This window comes from Electrophorus electricus, unplaced genomic scaffold (assembly GCF_041902795.1).
Source record: "Electrophorus electricus isolate QZ-2024a unplaced genomic scaffold, ASM4190279v1 Scaffold63, whole genome shotgun sequence".
In the NCBI taxonomy this organism is placed as follows: domain Eukaryota; kingdom Metazoa; phylum Chordata; class Actinopteri; order Gymnotiformes; family Gymnotidae; genus Electrophorus; species Electrophorus electricus.
In genome coordinates, this window is record NW_027658780.1 from 111525 (window position 1) to 127613 (window position 16089).

At 46.3% G+C, this 16089-nt stretch overlaps 1 protein-coding gene across 1 annotated transcript; it reads left to right on the plus strand.

Moving 5' to 3' along the window:
• Positions 1–2010: 2010 nt before the first annotated feature.
• On the plus strand, positions 2011–6512 carry LOC113577446 (somatolactin alpha). The gene is made up of 5 exons (XM_035525357.2): positions 2011–2086; positions 2413–2591; positions 3270–3383; positions 4528–4707; positions 5473–6512. The coding sequence occupies exons 1-5, from the start codon at positions 2071–2073 to the stop codon at positions 5668–5670; spliced, it is 687 nt and encodes a 228-aa protein (XP_035381250.1). The 5' UTR covers positions 2011–2070; the 3' UTR covers positions 5671–6512.
• The last annotated feature ends 9577 nt before the right edge of the window (positions 6513–16089 follow it).

Here is a 16089-nt window from a genome sequence, read left to right on the forward strand (position 1 = left end):
AACTTACTTGCAAAACTAATTACATTTTTTCTTCTTTATTTCTGTTGCTTCAAGCTTGATTTTTTAAAAAATTATTATTATTTTCCGTTCTATGAATCAGTGTTTTTGAGTGCTTGTGTGGCCACGTTTGCATATCCTTCAGTTCGTCCCGGTTAAACGCTAATCCTCCGTACATGAAAGCAAATCCGCTCCCCTGTATAAAATGCCGGGTTGCTGGGCGGATCAGGCTACGTGCCTTGTCTTTGTGTGTGCAGGTCCAGATGGACTCCAGGTGTCCCTGAATCTCCGTGTGAATAGGAAACGCTCCTCTGACGTCTCCCATCCCCGCACCAGTTCTGTGTCATGGCCTCCTTCATCGCGCAGGTGGAAACACCTTTGTACAGAGCACTCCTACCTGACTTCCCATTGACCCTCAGGCTCACACAAAGCAATACCTCAGTCATTGCCGAATGCCTCCACCAGAAGGAAGTGCTGATTGTTAACACTGTCCTTTCATCTCCACGCCACGCGGTTCTGAAGGCAGACTTCATTCTTTTCATTCGCCAGCTCTTCCATAGCTTTGCAAAATGCAGTAGAGACAAACGATCCACACAGCATGTCTGGAGTCGTAATGAGGGAGAGCATTGGTTGTACTCTTTTATGTAAGATCACACCACTTTGGCTCTGAAATACTGAGTTTCTCAAATTATGAAAAGCAACAGATGCAGCCCATTATTTTAATGCTGAAGTCAGTTTAAGCCCCAAATGCGTGGTTGACAGAGACAGGAAGATGTAGGAAAGCCTGCAATCAAGGGCTTGTTCTATGTTATGCCCTTGCCATGTTATTTCAGTAGCCAGGAGCTGATTGCACTGGATAAGGGATTCCTTTGATCACGTTCAGCCCACATCCAGAACTGCTAAGACGGACAACAGAATTTTCTTTATGTAAACACGCGTTTCATTTTATCAGCATTGTGAAAGACCTGCAGCTTCTCCACCTTCCCCTGCTGCACACAATAACACAAACATCCAATATAAGAAAATGTGTATAAAAGTGTTAAATACATATAATGCTGGAAACCATGAAAAATGGAATTTTTTCATCTGAAAGAGGAATATCTAATATGTTTCCTATAGGTGACAGATGCAATACTGACAAATGCAAGGCATTCAACACGTGGAGCTGTCGGTAATAAGACACTGACCTTTACTCCCTCTCCGGTTGCATTTGGATCACTGGAGGTTCACGGGAGCAGACCTCCTTCGAGAGGAACACCAGAGACTTTCTCACCAAGCGATGGGGAGCAGGAAAGGCGGCATGGAGGACTGTAGCGGTGTGCAGAGAACGGCCAAAGAAGAGGTTGCATGGCAGTGGTCAGGCTTGAACTGGCAACCTTCCAATTACTAGTCAAGTACCTTAACCACTGAGCTACCACTGCCCAGATGAGTTCCTTCCTTTAGAATATAAAACAAACCTAATTAAATCCAACTCATTAGATTATTGCCCACATTATATTTTGTACAAGCGCTGTTCAAGGTGGACAGCAGTGCGAGAGGAAAGACACCAGTAACACATGCGTAGACTTGGGGGCATAGGCTGGGCTCGGGTGGGCTGAGAGGTGGAGAGGAATTAAAATGTGGACCATCTGCAGGTCACTGGGCTATGAAATGGCCATTTACATACATTCATGATTATTAGTGTTCACAGCTGCCATTTGGACATTATTCATCTTCTTTGGAAATCAATAAAATCGATTCAATCGATCGCATCTATCTGAATTATAGATGTGAATTTTAGGCAATATTAATTTTGGAATTGTGATTATTTAAGAATTACTGTTTAAAAATCCATATGGACCAGCTGTGCTCATGAAGTAGTGATTACCCGCTCTGGCAAAGGTGTCGGTATTCCCTCATATATATTCTGCATATTTATGAATTGACCTAGAGGGCAAAGGGTCATATCCTCCCACACTCACTCATGCTAGCCCTCTTCATGTGCCAATGCATGTGCGTGCCGTTCGTCCACTGCTATATAAAGGTAGTTTGGAGCGCAGATGTCAGTTCGAGGTCAAAGCCAATACCTGCAGAATGTGCAAGCTTCAAGGTATCCTTCCTGTCTTTTATCGAAGCAGTAAGCTAACTAAACAGCTGAATTCTCTCTAAAAGAGAATTCGATATGTTTAAATTATCTTTCACATTTATTTTGCAGTGTGGAGCTCGTACTGACAGAATCGAAAACATGTTATTATATTTATTTCATAGTTACTTTATTATCTGAATGCGGGTGCAAACAGTTTAGTGTAAAATGTTTAGTGAATAAATAGACAGGCTGTGTGTCAGCTGTACCTGTTAAAGGCTTAGCACTTGATATACTGCTCCTCAAAGCTCTTCGTGTCAGTATGTGTGTGTGTGTGTGTGTGTGTGTGTCAGTGATTCAGGCCTGCCTGCTGTGTCTGCTCCGTGGGTCCGTGGCCCTGCCCCTTAACTGCGCCGATGAGTCCAGCTCTCCTGTCCCCTGCACCTCCATCTCCCAGGACAAGCTGCTGGACCGCGTTACCCAGCATGCCGAGTTCATTTACCGCATCACTGAGGAAGTCTGCAATCAGTATGTGAGTTCACGCCTCACTCCTCACCCACACAGTAGTAGCACACACTCAACCCTGCACACGAACCTGTAGTTCACACCTGTCTTTAACACTGCATATCATACCTGCTCTCATCAGTGGTTATATGTGTAGTATAACAGTGCATTAACAAAGCTTAATTGTAAGTAGTGATACTTGATTCAAACAAAAACACAAGTAGAACAGTTATATGCTTTATTGCATGTGCAATGTACAGTGTCATTACTAAGAAAAAAATTTTATTTTCCTCTGTAAGAGTCTGAATTAATGAAATGTTTAATCAGACTGATATAGACAGAGAGATATTTCATAGAAATATTAAGCAATTTCTAAGGCAAAGCCATTATGGAATATTAAAGCACCCCTACAACTTGGTGACATCCTCTTTACAAATAGCAATGCAGTGTTTTAACCTATAGATATAGATTGTTATGTATTATCATATGTTATCAGTTTCTGTGGAAGTAATTCTAAATATATCTTTATATCCAAACCCTACAATGGACATACAATGGTGTTAAACCCTGCAGTCTCAAAACCAAAGTTACCAGATACAACCGTGAACAGTGACACAGGACCTGTTTCCTCTGTATCTGATTGGCTGCGATGCGGAGGTCTAGGGGGTGAGCATGGACCAATGGTCTGCATTGTGTTGCTTCGCAGGAGGAGCTGTATATTCCTTATCCACTGAGGGGCTTGAAGAACCAGGGGGGTGGCACGTGTACGTCGATGTCCTTCCCCAACCTGGGATCCAAGACCGAGATCCAGCAGATATCGGTGAGCAGCTGGTTTTTCGGTATTTTCATTTTCATTAATTTACAAAAAAATAAAAACAATTAAGCCTTTTAGTTCCCGTAAAAGTTAACCAAACTAGTTACTCCAAACTAGTTACTCATGCTAGACCCTTTGAAGTAGAAAAACACATGATGCAAATATTTTCTGGGACTGAAAACAAAGAAATAAAAAAAAATCACTTCTGCTCTCAATACACACCCATAACACCAAGTAGAAGCAAATGTGAACGGTGTGAGACCACTCACATGTTTTCCAGACAACACCCGTACGCCACTCTGTTGCACTCTATTACAGTAGTGTTCTATACACCAAAAATTATTTGTAACCACAGTAACAACAACCACAGTTCTGGTGCTAGGCCAAGGTCAGCAGAGGGCTCCAATTTTTGAACACATACTTTTGTTGATTGGTGTACACTTGGCCACGTTATTTCAGTGCAAAGTTATTGAGGTTGCTTGGATGTATTCATTTCCCAGTGTTGTTTGATTTTTGAGAAATAGTGAAAGTGGTTCCATCATATGAGAAAAAAACCAAACATGAAACCTTGAGATGTCTTACCAGGAACACTTCAGCATCCTTCACCAAACTCACTTTCCTCATCATTCATTCCTGTTCCGTCATGAGGGAGGGTGCCGTGCATTATATCTGGCAACCTGCATTAGTATGTTTTGCACTCGCGTTGAGTGTTTGTATGTTTGTTAGTTGGCTGGCTGGCTTGGAGAATTCTCGCTTCTTTTCATAAGGACTTTCAGGTTGTATCCATGCAAGGGGAAGAGGTCACACAAAGCTCCGCTCTGTTCTGCCGAGCCAGGCACGTCAGATTTCAATATTATACCCTTTTAACCTCTAATTTCACTCTCATTGATGGCTTTGGTGGTGAGAAGTGATCGTTGCTGAGTGTTGTCTGAGCAGAGCGCGTTTCTGTTGCACTGGCCGCCTGCTCGACAACCACTGAATGCCTCTTGCACAGGTGTCACGGACCAGTGAGCGATTGAACGTGACCCCTGGGCCGTTTCGTGTTTCAAAAAGCACAGACTGATTCGGCTACGAGGACAGCGGCTGCAGAACGACCTCTCCTGTAAAGCTGGCCTCTTTGGATTCACAGGCTCTCTTCCGCCCTCTACAGGACATGAGGCTTCTCCACTACATGTTAATTCTGGCACAGTCCTGGGTGGAGCCCCTGACTTACCTGCAGTCCTCCCTGAAGAATAACGACCACGCGCCAGACACTCTGGTCAGCCAGCTCAAGTGGGTGTCTGATAAACTGACCAGACTGGAGCAGGGAGTGGTGCTTCTGATCAGTATGGTAAGGCCCTAAACCCCTCGCTCATGCACAGAGGGCTATGGTTGCCTATTATCAAAGTAAAGTATTGTTATTTGAATGGCCTGAGTTACTTAATACTACCGAGTGAGTACTGAATAAAGAGCAGTGAGTAAAGGTGTAGAGTATAGAACTGCAGAGAAGCCCCAAGATACAAAAAGAACTGTAGAACTGAAGATTGCTAGTTGCTATGCTAGTTGCTATCTATCTATCTATCTATCTATCTATCTATCTATCTATCTATCTATCTATCTATCTATCTATCTATCTATCTATCTATCTATCTATCTATCTATCTATCTATTTCCTCTCTCTCTCTCTCTCTCTCTCTCTCTCTCTCTCTCTCTCTCTCTCTCTCTCTCTCTCTCTCTCTCTCTCTCTCTCTCAATCTCAAATTGATATGATAAAGCTCGGCAGAGAGACACATGACCGACAGCAAAGCAGCCTGGTGCTGTCACCCCAAAAAAAAGCTAATAATGAATCTGAACTGAAAAATTAGTACTTAAATGTGAATGACCAAAATGGAAAAGTAGGTTCATTTCCTCTTAGTCCTGTCCTTGGCAGTCCTCCGCCAGTCATACTTAACAGGCTGAAAATGACAAAGCTATCATGCATCCATTCCTGGTGTTATTGAGGTGTTTTAGTGCTGCTATCGTGCAGTATAATTGCGTCTTGGAAGAAGGTCAGCCCCGTCTATAATGCATTGACTCCAAACCCCCCTCCATCTCACCTCCTCATCCTGCTCTCCAGATGCAGGAGGAGGGCGGCGCGGCTCCGCCGCCGGCCGCACTGCAGCAGGCGCTGTCCGAGCCTCAGCTAGGGGTCCCCGACTCCATCTTCCACGAATACAACTCGCTCATGTGCCTCAAGAAGGACGCCCACAAGATGGAGACCTTACTGAAGCTGCTCAAGTGCAGGCAGACGGACCGGCTCAGCTGCACTCTCTAGGGAAACACACCTCCGACGTGGCTGACGTGGTCTGGTGTCGAAGAATCCTGCCAGCAAACGCAGTGCACTGTATTCTCTCTCTGTTGTTTCACATTTTTTCCTCACAGTCAGTACTGCTGTTAGTAATGTGACATATATATATATATATATATATATATATATATATATATATATATATATATATATATATATATATATATATATAGTTATTATTCTCTGTATTTTCTGTATGTTCCTTAACTGAAAGCACAAGTAAAATCACAAATTTACTCCTTAAGGAGAATCTGAAGACTCACAGTGTAAATGGGACTGAGAGAGAGAGAGAGAGAGGACAGAGGACAGCATCCCACTGGTCAGCAGTGCGCTCTGCTCCACCGCTCTGTCTGCATGCCTCACCATTCATTCCACTTCCTCTTTGTTCTTAACTGAAGTTTGTAGTTCTCCTTGGTTCCCTCACTGTAGATCATTATTGAACTGGGCCCTCTAGTACGGTCACACATTTCCTTTTTATTTCGTGTGTGTGTGTGTGTGTGTGTGTGTGTGTCTGTCTGTGTGTTCGTAAAACAGAGCTAGCTTCACCTCCGCATAAGCTTTATCAGCGAGACCAAGGGAGAACGAAGCAGTTGAATGTGGATAGAGGAGTGTGTGTGGGTGTGGGTGGGTGTGGGTGTGGGTGTTGGTGTGTTTGTGCACACTGAAGGCTTAGGAAAAGTTGCATAACAGCCAAAACATGACATAACAGTAATGTGTATTTGGACAGTGGTGTGGTACTGAATGCTTGATTCTAAAAGGTCTTTTTATTATCTGCCATACTAATCTCAATAAATCAAATTTCAGAAATCTCACATTTCCACACACCTCTTCTTCAGGTACGCCTGTCTGGTATGGGGGGACTAATTATGTTGCAACACGTGATCCTACTGCACTGAGGGATCTGAACCCATCCAAAACTAGTGTGTACTCAACACCACTGTTTAATGGACACTGCTCTAACACAAGTAAACTGTTGTACAGTCTTGTCGAAACACCCAAAAGCAACACAAAACACTCCCCTCCCACACACACACACAAATACAAAACAATTTTTACAGTCTTAGAGTATCCAAGAGGCCCAGAGGAATGCAAATGAAAGCACCTGTGATTGTTGCATGCAAATTAGTGAGCACCTGATTGGATGCTGCCCCAAGGTCCTTTGGACCTGGCATCAATTTAAAAAAAATTTTTGTGCCCTTTGCAATATACAACACACATCTGAAAGTGGCTCCCTAGTTTCATGATGAAACCTGGTACACTATCCAAATCAGCCCTTCTGCTTCCCAAGCAGGTTTATTTGGGACTGGATGTTGCATTAACTAACTGAACTCTTTATTTCCGCTAGGTTAATCGACCACTGGAATTAGTACTCCAGGGGCAGGATGAGGGCCAACCAGGCCGGTTAAAGTCATTAACTGCACGGTGGTACACTGTGCATTTGGCTGCCAAACCCATGAGCGTACCATCACCCTCTGGTCTCTGACCCTGGAGGCTATGTATTGCTATGGCAACAGATCAGTGCCCTGTTATTAAAGAAAACATTGCGCGGAGGCTGAAATGCTGCGCGCAAACGTTCCGCTCTGCGCCTGTGAGGCGGGGCTACCGACAGATCACCTTACAGTGGACTTCTGCTGCTCATTGGACTGTTCTCTCAGACATACCATCATCATTGCTGTCTACTGTCAAAATCGCTGTCTTTTAAATCAGTAGGAGTTTACAGAATCCAGTGACTCCTAAACCTCTTCCTACTGATTGAACAGCCTGGAATTTAGTGATTATTTAATTTTATTCATAGCGATTTCCTTCGGTCAGGGGATTTACTTCAAACTTGGTAATGTACGGAAGGAAAAGTGCTTGGATAAATGCCCTTGAATGTGAACACACAAACAAATATTTGTATCAGTCACTGTTTGTGACAGGTTGTTGTTAGCCATGCTGTATAACCTTGATTTTGCTAGACAGTCTATAAAAAAAAAGCCCATTGCAAGGAGTGCAGCCTTCACTGAGGAGAAATGGAGGAGCTGTAATTCCGCATTTTGCACTCTGTCCTTGCATCTTTCAGGAAATGCTGTTTCCCATACAGGGTGGAGGCATTTCACATATATGTGACTTAAATTCAAAACACTCGTTATAAAGAAAAAATACTTGTCACAACAAAGACTCAACTAGAGCCGCATATCACAAATCAAAACACAGATGGTGTCTATACAGGACTGGTTGGAAATAATTTTTGCAGACTGCGACGTTTGAAAAGATTTTGACACTAGCTTAATTGTCTATACCGGAATGTTTGGAACATGTTTTGGCTGTCTGCTGAAATTTCTGACAGGTGTTTTAGTCATGAAGAATGCTCCTCAGCACCTTGACTCTGAACTGACATAGCAGAGAGCTTTGCTCCCTCCACACGAGGGGGCAGTAGAGAGCTGTGCGGAGACATTCTTGACCCTAAAGTTTTCTTCTCCATTAATTCCATTCATCTGTAAGCCTGGAGGAAGAAAAGGGGGTTTTATTTTTACATGTAACTATAGAACAGCCACAAGTCTCCAAAGGCTGAAAAATTATGTAAATAATGCAATAGAATGCTGGGAGGTAACTCAAGTGGATGCAAGATTTTTTATTTTTTTTTGTCAAGAGTTTCTCAAGTGTGTAACCCTGCTAGGATTTCAGGAAGGAAAGAAACTGGGGGTGGTATGAGAGGTTGTCAGAGCACAGACTGTTTTAGCCGTTTCTTTTCACATTTTTTCTACATGTTCAAGAGCCTGCAGAGCAAAATTGTGATCACAGGGGACCAGGAGATGGAATATACTCCAAGGGAGGGGGTATACTCCAAGAGACAGGATATACTCCAGGAGACAGGATATGCTTTTGTCTCGGGTACAGGCAGGGCCAGCTTCCTGGGCATCAAGTAACCCTTTACAATCTTGACTCAATTTGCATCAGCAGCAGTTTTCTGGTGAACACCAGCTCTAGTGCTTAACCCAGGATGAAAAAAATGGCTCCCAGCTTTCCTAAATGAGTTGTCATCAGTCTCAGTTAATCACCAAGACACTGGAGGCAAAGCTGTGGGTGGATGTATTTTATCATTAGCTGAACTGTGACATTATAGATGGTCAAAAAAAAAAAAATGTAATTCTAGGCCACACCCATTGTGTCTTTTTTCCCCAGTTCCTCTTATCAAGAGGTGTAAATCAGTCCCGGTTGTCATGGCGCGTGGAGTGGCGGCGTGCAGCAATCCTCTTGCGGCCAGGATGTGGTAGTGGGACTGGTGTCGACCGTGTCAGGTTCAGCTTCCTGTGCCTTAATCATTTCGGCATGGAGAGTGGCTGAGCTCTGGCTGCTTAACCGCCACCCAGACCACGCCCACCCGCACGCACTACCCCACCCCCCGTTGGAGCTGCTCCCAATGCCTCCGCCTCAACCTCCACCCTCCCTCTGGCATTGGCCCCATAAATATTAAAGATCTACTTTAAGTGAAGGGAGGGCGAAGCGTGGATGAACGGTTTGGCAGTCTGACTATTAGGACCAGGGGTAAAGGCTGCTGGGGTGTGGAACAGAGAAAGGTGAAGTGGTGCTCAACGGAGGGTGTAGCAGGCCGGAAGGCAGGTAATGGGAAGTGGTTTGAGGGTATGCTAAGTGTAGGGAGGCTGGATGAACCACCGCTGAAGAGAGAGAGAGAGAGAGAGAGAGAGAAAGAGGGAGGGAGAAACAGAGAGGGCAGGGATATTTAACCCACGACAGCTCTGCATGGCCTCCAAATTGCTCTTTCTGCATGGTCGGGCCGCTCGGCAGGGGTGAGGGGTCAGCACACAGCAGGGGCGAGGGGTCAGCACCCAGCTCTGCCTGCCTGCCCCTCAACTCCTCCACCCGCTCCAGCACGCACCGCCAGCAGGCTTTGGCTCCGCCCACCAGGGCTACCGTGGCCCTGCAGGTCGGTTGTCAGCTAGCGGTGGAGGAAGGGAAGGATTGGGAATGGTGGTGCCAGAGCCGAATCGTCCGAGCAAGCGGACCAGAGCCCTCACCTCCCTGGCCTAATCTGGGGCCTCCCCGGGGGCCGTCTGAGGCAGGCCTGGGGCGGACGTGTTGTCGGAGGGGAGGTCACAGGGTCTCGGGGTCAGGCCTCCCTCCTAACCATTGCAATGTGTGCCGAGATGTGGCAGATGAAATGAGCAAGGGTGAAACGGCAGGGTAGGGTTTCAGCCCGTCTGACGGGGAGGAGCGGGGAGAGGGGACCAAAGACCCAAACCCCACCGCCAGCCACCGCACTGCAACTCTAGACAGCCCGTTATTAATGCCAGGGATGGGAGGGGGGGCAGGGAGGCCTAGCCACAAAGAAAGTTTGTTCTATTCTGTGAATTCCCCTTAGAAAAAAGGGAAAAAAAATCTGTAAAAATTCAGACTTTAGCTCTGGCTTAAAGTGACTGCAGACAAGATCCAATCCAGTATCATCAGCTCCGATATGACTGATCCCCGTGAACGAAGCCAGCAACTGCTGCAGTCTGCGTCGGACGTTTTAATCCGTCCTGTTATTCTTGGGATTGATTAAAACACAGCGCGAAGGCATCTGGGAGCATTTAAAAGCGGGCAGCAGAGAGACAGGTGGGCTGTAATTGCCGGGGTGGGCTAGCCATACCTGATGTAATAGGCGTCCGCGTCGGTGCCCGCCGGGGAGGTGGATTTATGCCCGGAGGAAATGAGGCCATCGCTCAGGCGCGGGCAGGCGCTGGCCGCCTTGCTGGAGGCCGCGTGGGGAAGAGCTCATCAATCCGCCCTGGCAGGTCCCCAACATTCTCACGCCACGGCCGGCGACCGCGGCTCTGTGAGTGATTAGCCGATTGCCGTATCTGTTACCGGTCCCCACGCTGAAACATGAGAGAAATCGCGTGCGTTTTCAGACAAAGGAACGATTAAAGTATTCAGCCTGTCCTTAGGTTATGATACTGACTAATCACAGCCTGGATAATGGCTGTGCTACGAATACTATTATTATTTCCATTTGTTATTTTCATCAGTATGTATATTTAATAGCTGCAGTACTTAAAGGCCCACATGGACTCTGCTGTGTGGGCCTGGAAGAGGGAAATTGTAGTTTAGGGTTCTGTTTCAGAGGTCAAATCCATTCTGGTCTTTGGTAAATGTTGGAGAGTGCTCTTCCATTTTCTAGTTGTTGAGTCGTTTCAGGACTGAATTCAACCTCAGACTGCATTTTAACATCACATGGTTCATCTGTCTTTCTATTCGGGTTTTTTTTTTTGTTTGTTTTTTGTTTTTTCTTGTTTCTTAGCAACCAGCACAGATCATCACTAAAAGAATTTCACACCAATTATGCCTTTAATTATTGACCTCATAATATTTTTGAAAATCGCACTGAAAGAGATTATATTAGAAGCGTGTTAATAAAATTACTGAAGAGAAAAAAAAAGGATATGAAAGAGCCACTGAAGGTTTCTTTTTTATTTGATTTGATTTGCATGCTGGGAATTCAATGCTGACCACACTGTCCCTGTCACTAGTAACAGAAGCTCCAGCGTCATTTTACCATTGGCGCAGGTGCAAACTACACACTGATGGCTGTAAGGTGGCACTTATTGCTCAGCATGTGCCATTTATCAAACCCAAACCATTTGGGAACGAATCGCGGCTGTTTAAAGCAGACAAACAGATGGTTGGGGTGCCGGGAGAGGCGTGGGGGGGGTCTGACCCTTCACTGTGAATCGGTTTCATTTCCTCCCCGTGCTCCCGTAGCCACCCCGTGAAACCTCGGCAGACTCGCCAAAGAGACCAAATCTAACCTGCAGGGCCGGAACGGTAGTGTATTTGTCATTTAGGTAGGGCTTGTGTTTGTCTTAGATGGAGGCACAGATGGAAAGAAAATAAGGAGAAAAAAAACCCTAGCGCGTTCCCTTCCCTGCGGAAGCCAGGCCAGAGCTTCAAAATCCAATAATTTCCTTTTCGGAATAGAGGGATAATTCCACAGTATATGGCTTCCATTTTTATCCCTCTCGTCTCTTAAGACATAGAAATATAAGGGACATGGCACTGTGAGTAGATACTAAATTGTCCAGGCCTCTTGGCACCGATCCCATATGAGTTTTGTATTCCGGCACATTCTGTGAGAATACGCGGTCCACACGTCAGTGTGAGGTCCCAGTCCCCCCACTATCACGCCCTGTCCCATATCCCGTCTAACAGCAACAGTACCACCAGCAACCGGGGAATTTGCGAGAATCGCACGGCTGTGCGGTGCTCAGAGCTTTATATGTTTGAAGGACACATGCCTGCTTTACATAGGGCAATTGTAAGGGATGCATAGAGAAAGAGCCAAAGATCCGAAGTTCCAGAGTTTATCAAATAAAAGTCCTTGACAAAAAAAAAAAAAAGTAAAGCAAAAGCAAAAAAACCCCAAAAAACTGTATGATTCACAAAGTGTGAATGGTGGAGCGTTGGAGCGTTGTAAAGAGACTGTTGTAAATGAATGGTGGCGCATTGGAGCGTTCTTCTGTCTTTTTGGCTTTATTTTTGTACATTTATCCTTTCATCATTCATTTGCATGGCTTCTAAGACTAAAGTCTTCAAGGTCTCTGGCATAAACATATATTATTTGCCATGGTTTATTTGTACAACTTTAAGGAAGCTGTTCCGACGCTTCCAGTCTTAAACACACCGTCGTCCGCACGGGGGTGCCTCTCACTGCTATTTCAACTGAAAGAGCAGGGAGAGGTGGTACATTTTTAAGTATAAGATGAAAGGGTGAATGTGTCGTGCTGTTGCTGGTGTGTGAAGGTAAGTGCAGCTTGGGATGAACCTAAGTTTGTTTCGACTGAGATCCGGCAAAAACGCAGGGCTACTAAAACGCTCCTTCACGGTGCATACAGAAGCCCAAGCAACTCACAGTGCCATGTGCAGAACAGGTACACGGATGCGCTGTGGACAACCATGCTCAGTAGTCCCAGCAGGGAAAGATCCTGTCTTAGCCTTGTCTCTGGTTTTGGCACATTTGTGGGTGGTTTGAGTTATGCTGTGTATATATGTTGTGGTCTCCAATACCGACCCCAAATTAGTGGCTTGGACAGCTTTCTCCTCATGGCTGACCAAGGTTTGATTCTGTGGTCACTGGGCTCGGGGTCTGACCATGGCAGCCAGCCCCAGGACTGCCCCAGGATGCTGTGTTTCATCTCTCTGATCTGGCATGAAACTGACCTCACTGGATAATGGCTTTGCTATAACTGCTTGGCTGTGTGTAAGCATCTGTGTGTCTGTGTGTGTCTGTGTGTGTGTGTGTCATACATCTGTATTCTCCAGAGCACCATGGTGCGTGCACTGATCGGTCCGTTTAGGTTCGTGTTTTCTTAACATGGGCCGTCTCTTGGGGGCCCGCGACAGAGTGTTTGCGTCGGACCGTAAAGTAAAGGCCGACTGGGAAGCCGTGGCCCCCCCGAAGACCCACACAGACAGATTACAAATTCAGACATTACCTCATCGCCAGGCATTGCCAGAGGTGGACCACGGAGATCGAGGGAAGAAAGAGAGGAAGGTGGTGAGAGAGAGAGAGAGAGAGAGAGAGAGAGAGAGAGAGAGAGAGAGAGAGAGAGAGAGAGAGAGAGGGAGAGATAGAGAGGGAGAGAGAAAAGGAGGGATAACAAATTCACCTTCACATCTGTGATGGTCTTTTAGATCCTAGGGCTGTACTTAGACCAAATAGCTCTAACTTACAGAAAATTACACTGTGAAAATTTTCTTTTTTTACCGTCACAGTTTCCCCCCTTTGGCGAAGCAGTTTCCATTGCATTAAGCACCATGTGAGATTTGGCGGCATTTTTGGTTTCTGTTTCCGCACTCATCCCGTGTCTTGCATTTCCCCCAAGTGGTTCTACCTGTGTCTCCTTTCCCCTGAGTTGGCTGTGTGTTTGTACCTTGTGGTCTCCTGTTCAGTTTGTGGGTCGTCGCTGTTGCTGGTGTTCTTGCTTTCGCTGTTGTGTCATCTTCCCTGAATTTCTGGATTGGAGTCCATGTCATGTTGACTCAAGGATGGTGATTTTGGATTTGCCCTAAATAAACGCCCCTCATGCCTGTGAATGTGTCCTGCCTCGCCTCTCATCGCTGCAATCCCAAAACCTTTTATTTTCTTTCATCCCTACAAGCATGACTGCCGAAGTCGTTGTAGAATACTCACAACAAGCATGTCCAGTATACATGTACATAAAACACTGTGATACCATAGTTCAGTAACACAGGTAAGTAAAAATAGAACATTGCACTCATAGAAACCATGCATGCAGATGGAATCCCAGATGGAATCTTAGTGTAGTGTTGAATATATGTGTGTGTGTGTGTGTGTATGTGTGTGTGTGTGTGTGTGTGTGTGTGTGTGTGTGTGTGTGTGTGTGTGTCTGTTTGCACATATTGGGGGTTTGGCAATGTGTGCAGGAGGCCTAACTGCCTGGGTGCAGGGTGGAGGGAAGGGTGTACCGCAGGCCCCGGCTTGCAGTCGTCTGATAAAAAAGCCAGCCAATAAATCAGAGAGAGGGAACGGCCTGGTCTGAGCATATGAGTCAGAACACTTACTCCAGCTGCGTGGCTCGCACAACGCCAGTCTAACCGCCACGCTCACACACACACACACACACACACACACACACACAGACTTTTCATCCTTCTGCACTAAGCGTCTCGGAGTGTCTGCCAGCCCTGAGTACACAACCATTACTTGCTTGTCTCGATGAGCCAAGCCCAGGCCCCATGCCTACGGCGGGTCATGAGCATGTCCACGGCACCTCTAGATGGGGAAGGTTGTTCAGTCTGGTGTTTGGTCTGGTGTGCTTTTCAGCTCAATGCCTCTGATTGGTGAGATGAGGGCGGCAGAGATGAACACTCTCCGTTCCGAACCCTCTCTAAACTGGCCTAAGGCTATGCATGGACCTCTTCACCTCTCTGCACAATGTTATGTTTCTGCTGCTTTCAAAGTCACTGAGAAATCTGAGAAATTCACTGACTTTACAACTTATTTGTTTCTAATTCGATCGACTAGAACATGAAGTAAATTGGCTGGTCTGAATGTACAGTGAGTCTCTCTCTCTCTCTCTCTCTCTCTCTCTCTCTCTCTCTCTCTCTCTCTCTCTCTCTCTCTCTCTCTCCGTCTTTCCATCTCCCCTGCTCCAATGCAGCATTTCTCCATTGTTCCCCGTGCCACTGAGTGATCATCCACACTTCCTGGATTCCCGGTGACCCAGGCAAGAGCCCAGCTCTGCTTCGCCTGCCAAGGCTCCTTATCAGGAGGCTTCAGAAGGCAAACCGGATGGCAAGGGTGGGTGTCCGCTGGGTGGTGGGGGGGGTGGGTGGTCCTGGGTCCCCCTCCCCCACAGGTCTGTTCCTCTGGGTGTGTGATGCCGGCGTGAGATGGCAGAGATGGCCTCTCCAGATGTGCTTTAGCAGTAACAGACACGGTTAGCTGATTTGTCTGAGGCTGGAACGTGCTTGCCCAAACAGGGGAGCTGAGTGGGAGTTTGCTGGAAAAGAGAAGTCCAAATGTTGTTTACTTTTTCTGGTACAAGATACTTAAGTAACCTAGTGTGAAATGAAGGTTTCAGGAAAAAGACTAATAACACCAGAGTAACACTAACACTCAAAAATAAGTACTGCTGTCATGTGCAGTTTCTGTACACGTGCAAACCACTTTCTTTGGCCAAGACCTTTCACAGCGTCAGAATCAGTTGCCTTGGACTTGAGCATTGCCACAGTATGTGTGAGGTGAAATCGAGCTTAGGGAGAAACCTTGATTAGTATGTCAGACAGAGCAGCCACGGCTGTGTTAGTAAGGCCTGGGGTCCGTCCTCTCTGCCCGGCGCTGATGGAGGGTTGGTGGTCTCTGCCCTGCTGTAGAGTCTCGGTGGTCAGGAACGGAGGCTGGAATGCTTCCATGAAGAGCCGGAGAAGTTCTCTGGCAGAAGTCGAGTCTGGGCGTCTGTGGTTTGAAACCTTTACACTCCTGGGCCTTAAACCCCTGGACCTTAAACCCCTGGGCCTAAACAGAGTGAGTTCCTCTGTGCTTTGCTAAACTGTTAGAGGACTCACAGAGCATGCCTTGAACTGGGCTCCAGCCCTCTCGACCAGGGGTGTCTTCCAGAGCTGAAATTCAGGACACTTGGAATCAATTAAAGACAGAGATCTTTGCCGGCTTCTGGGTCTGTTTTTTTTTTTTCACTCTTTTGCTTTCATTCTATTTTTCACCTCTTCTTTTCTCCACTTGGCTACTCATGCAAGCAAACTTCCTTCCGTTCCGCTTGCTATTTTGGGACGGAGGAGGAGAAAGTGAGCCGACTCAGAGCTGCACCCCGGGGTGGGAGGAGGGGTTTTGGGGGTCACCTGGGCTCTGGGCTCTGAGCCCATTTT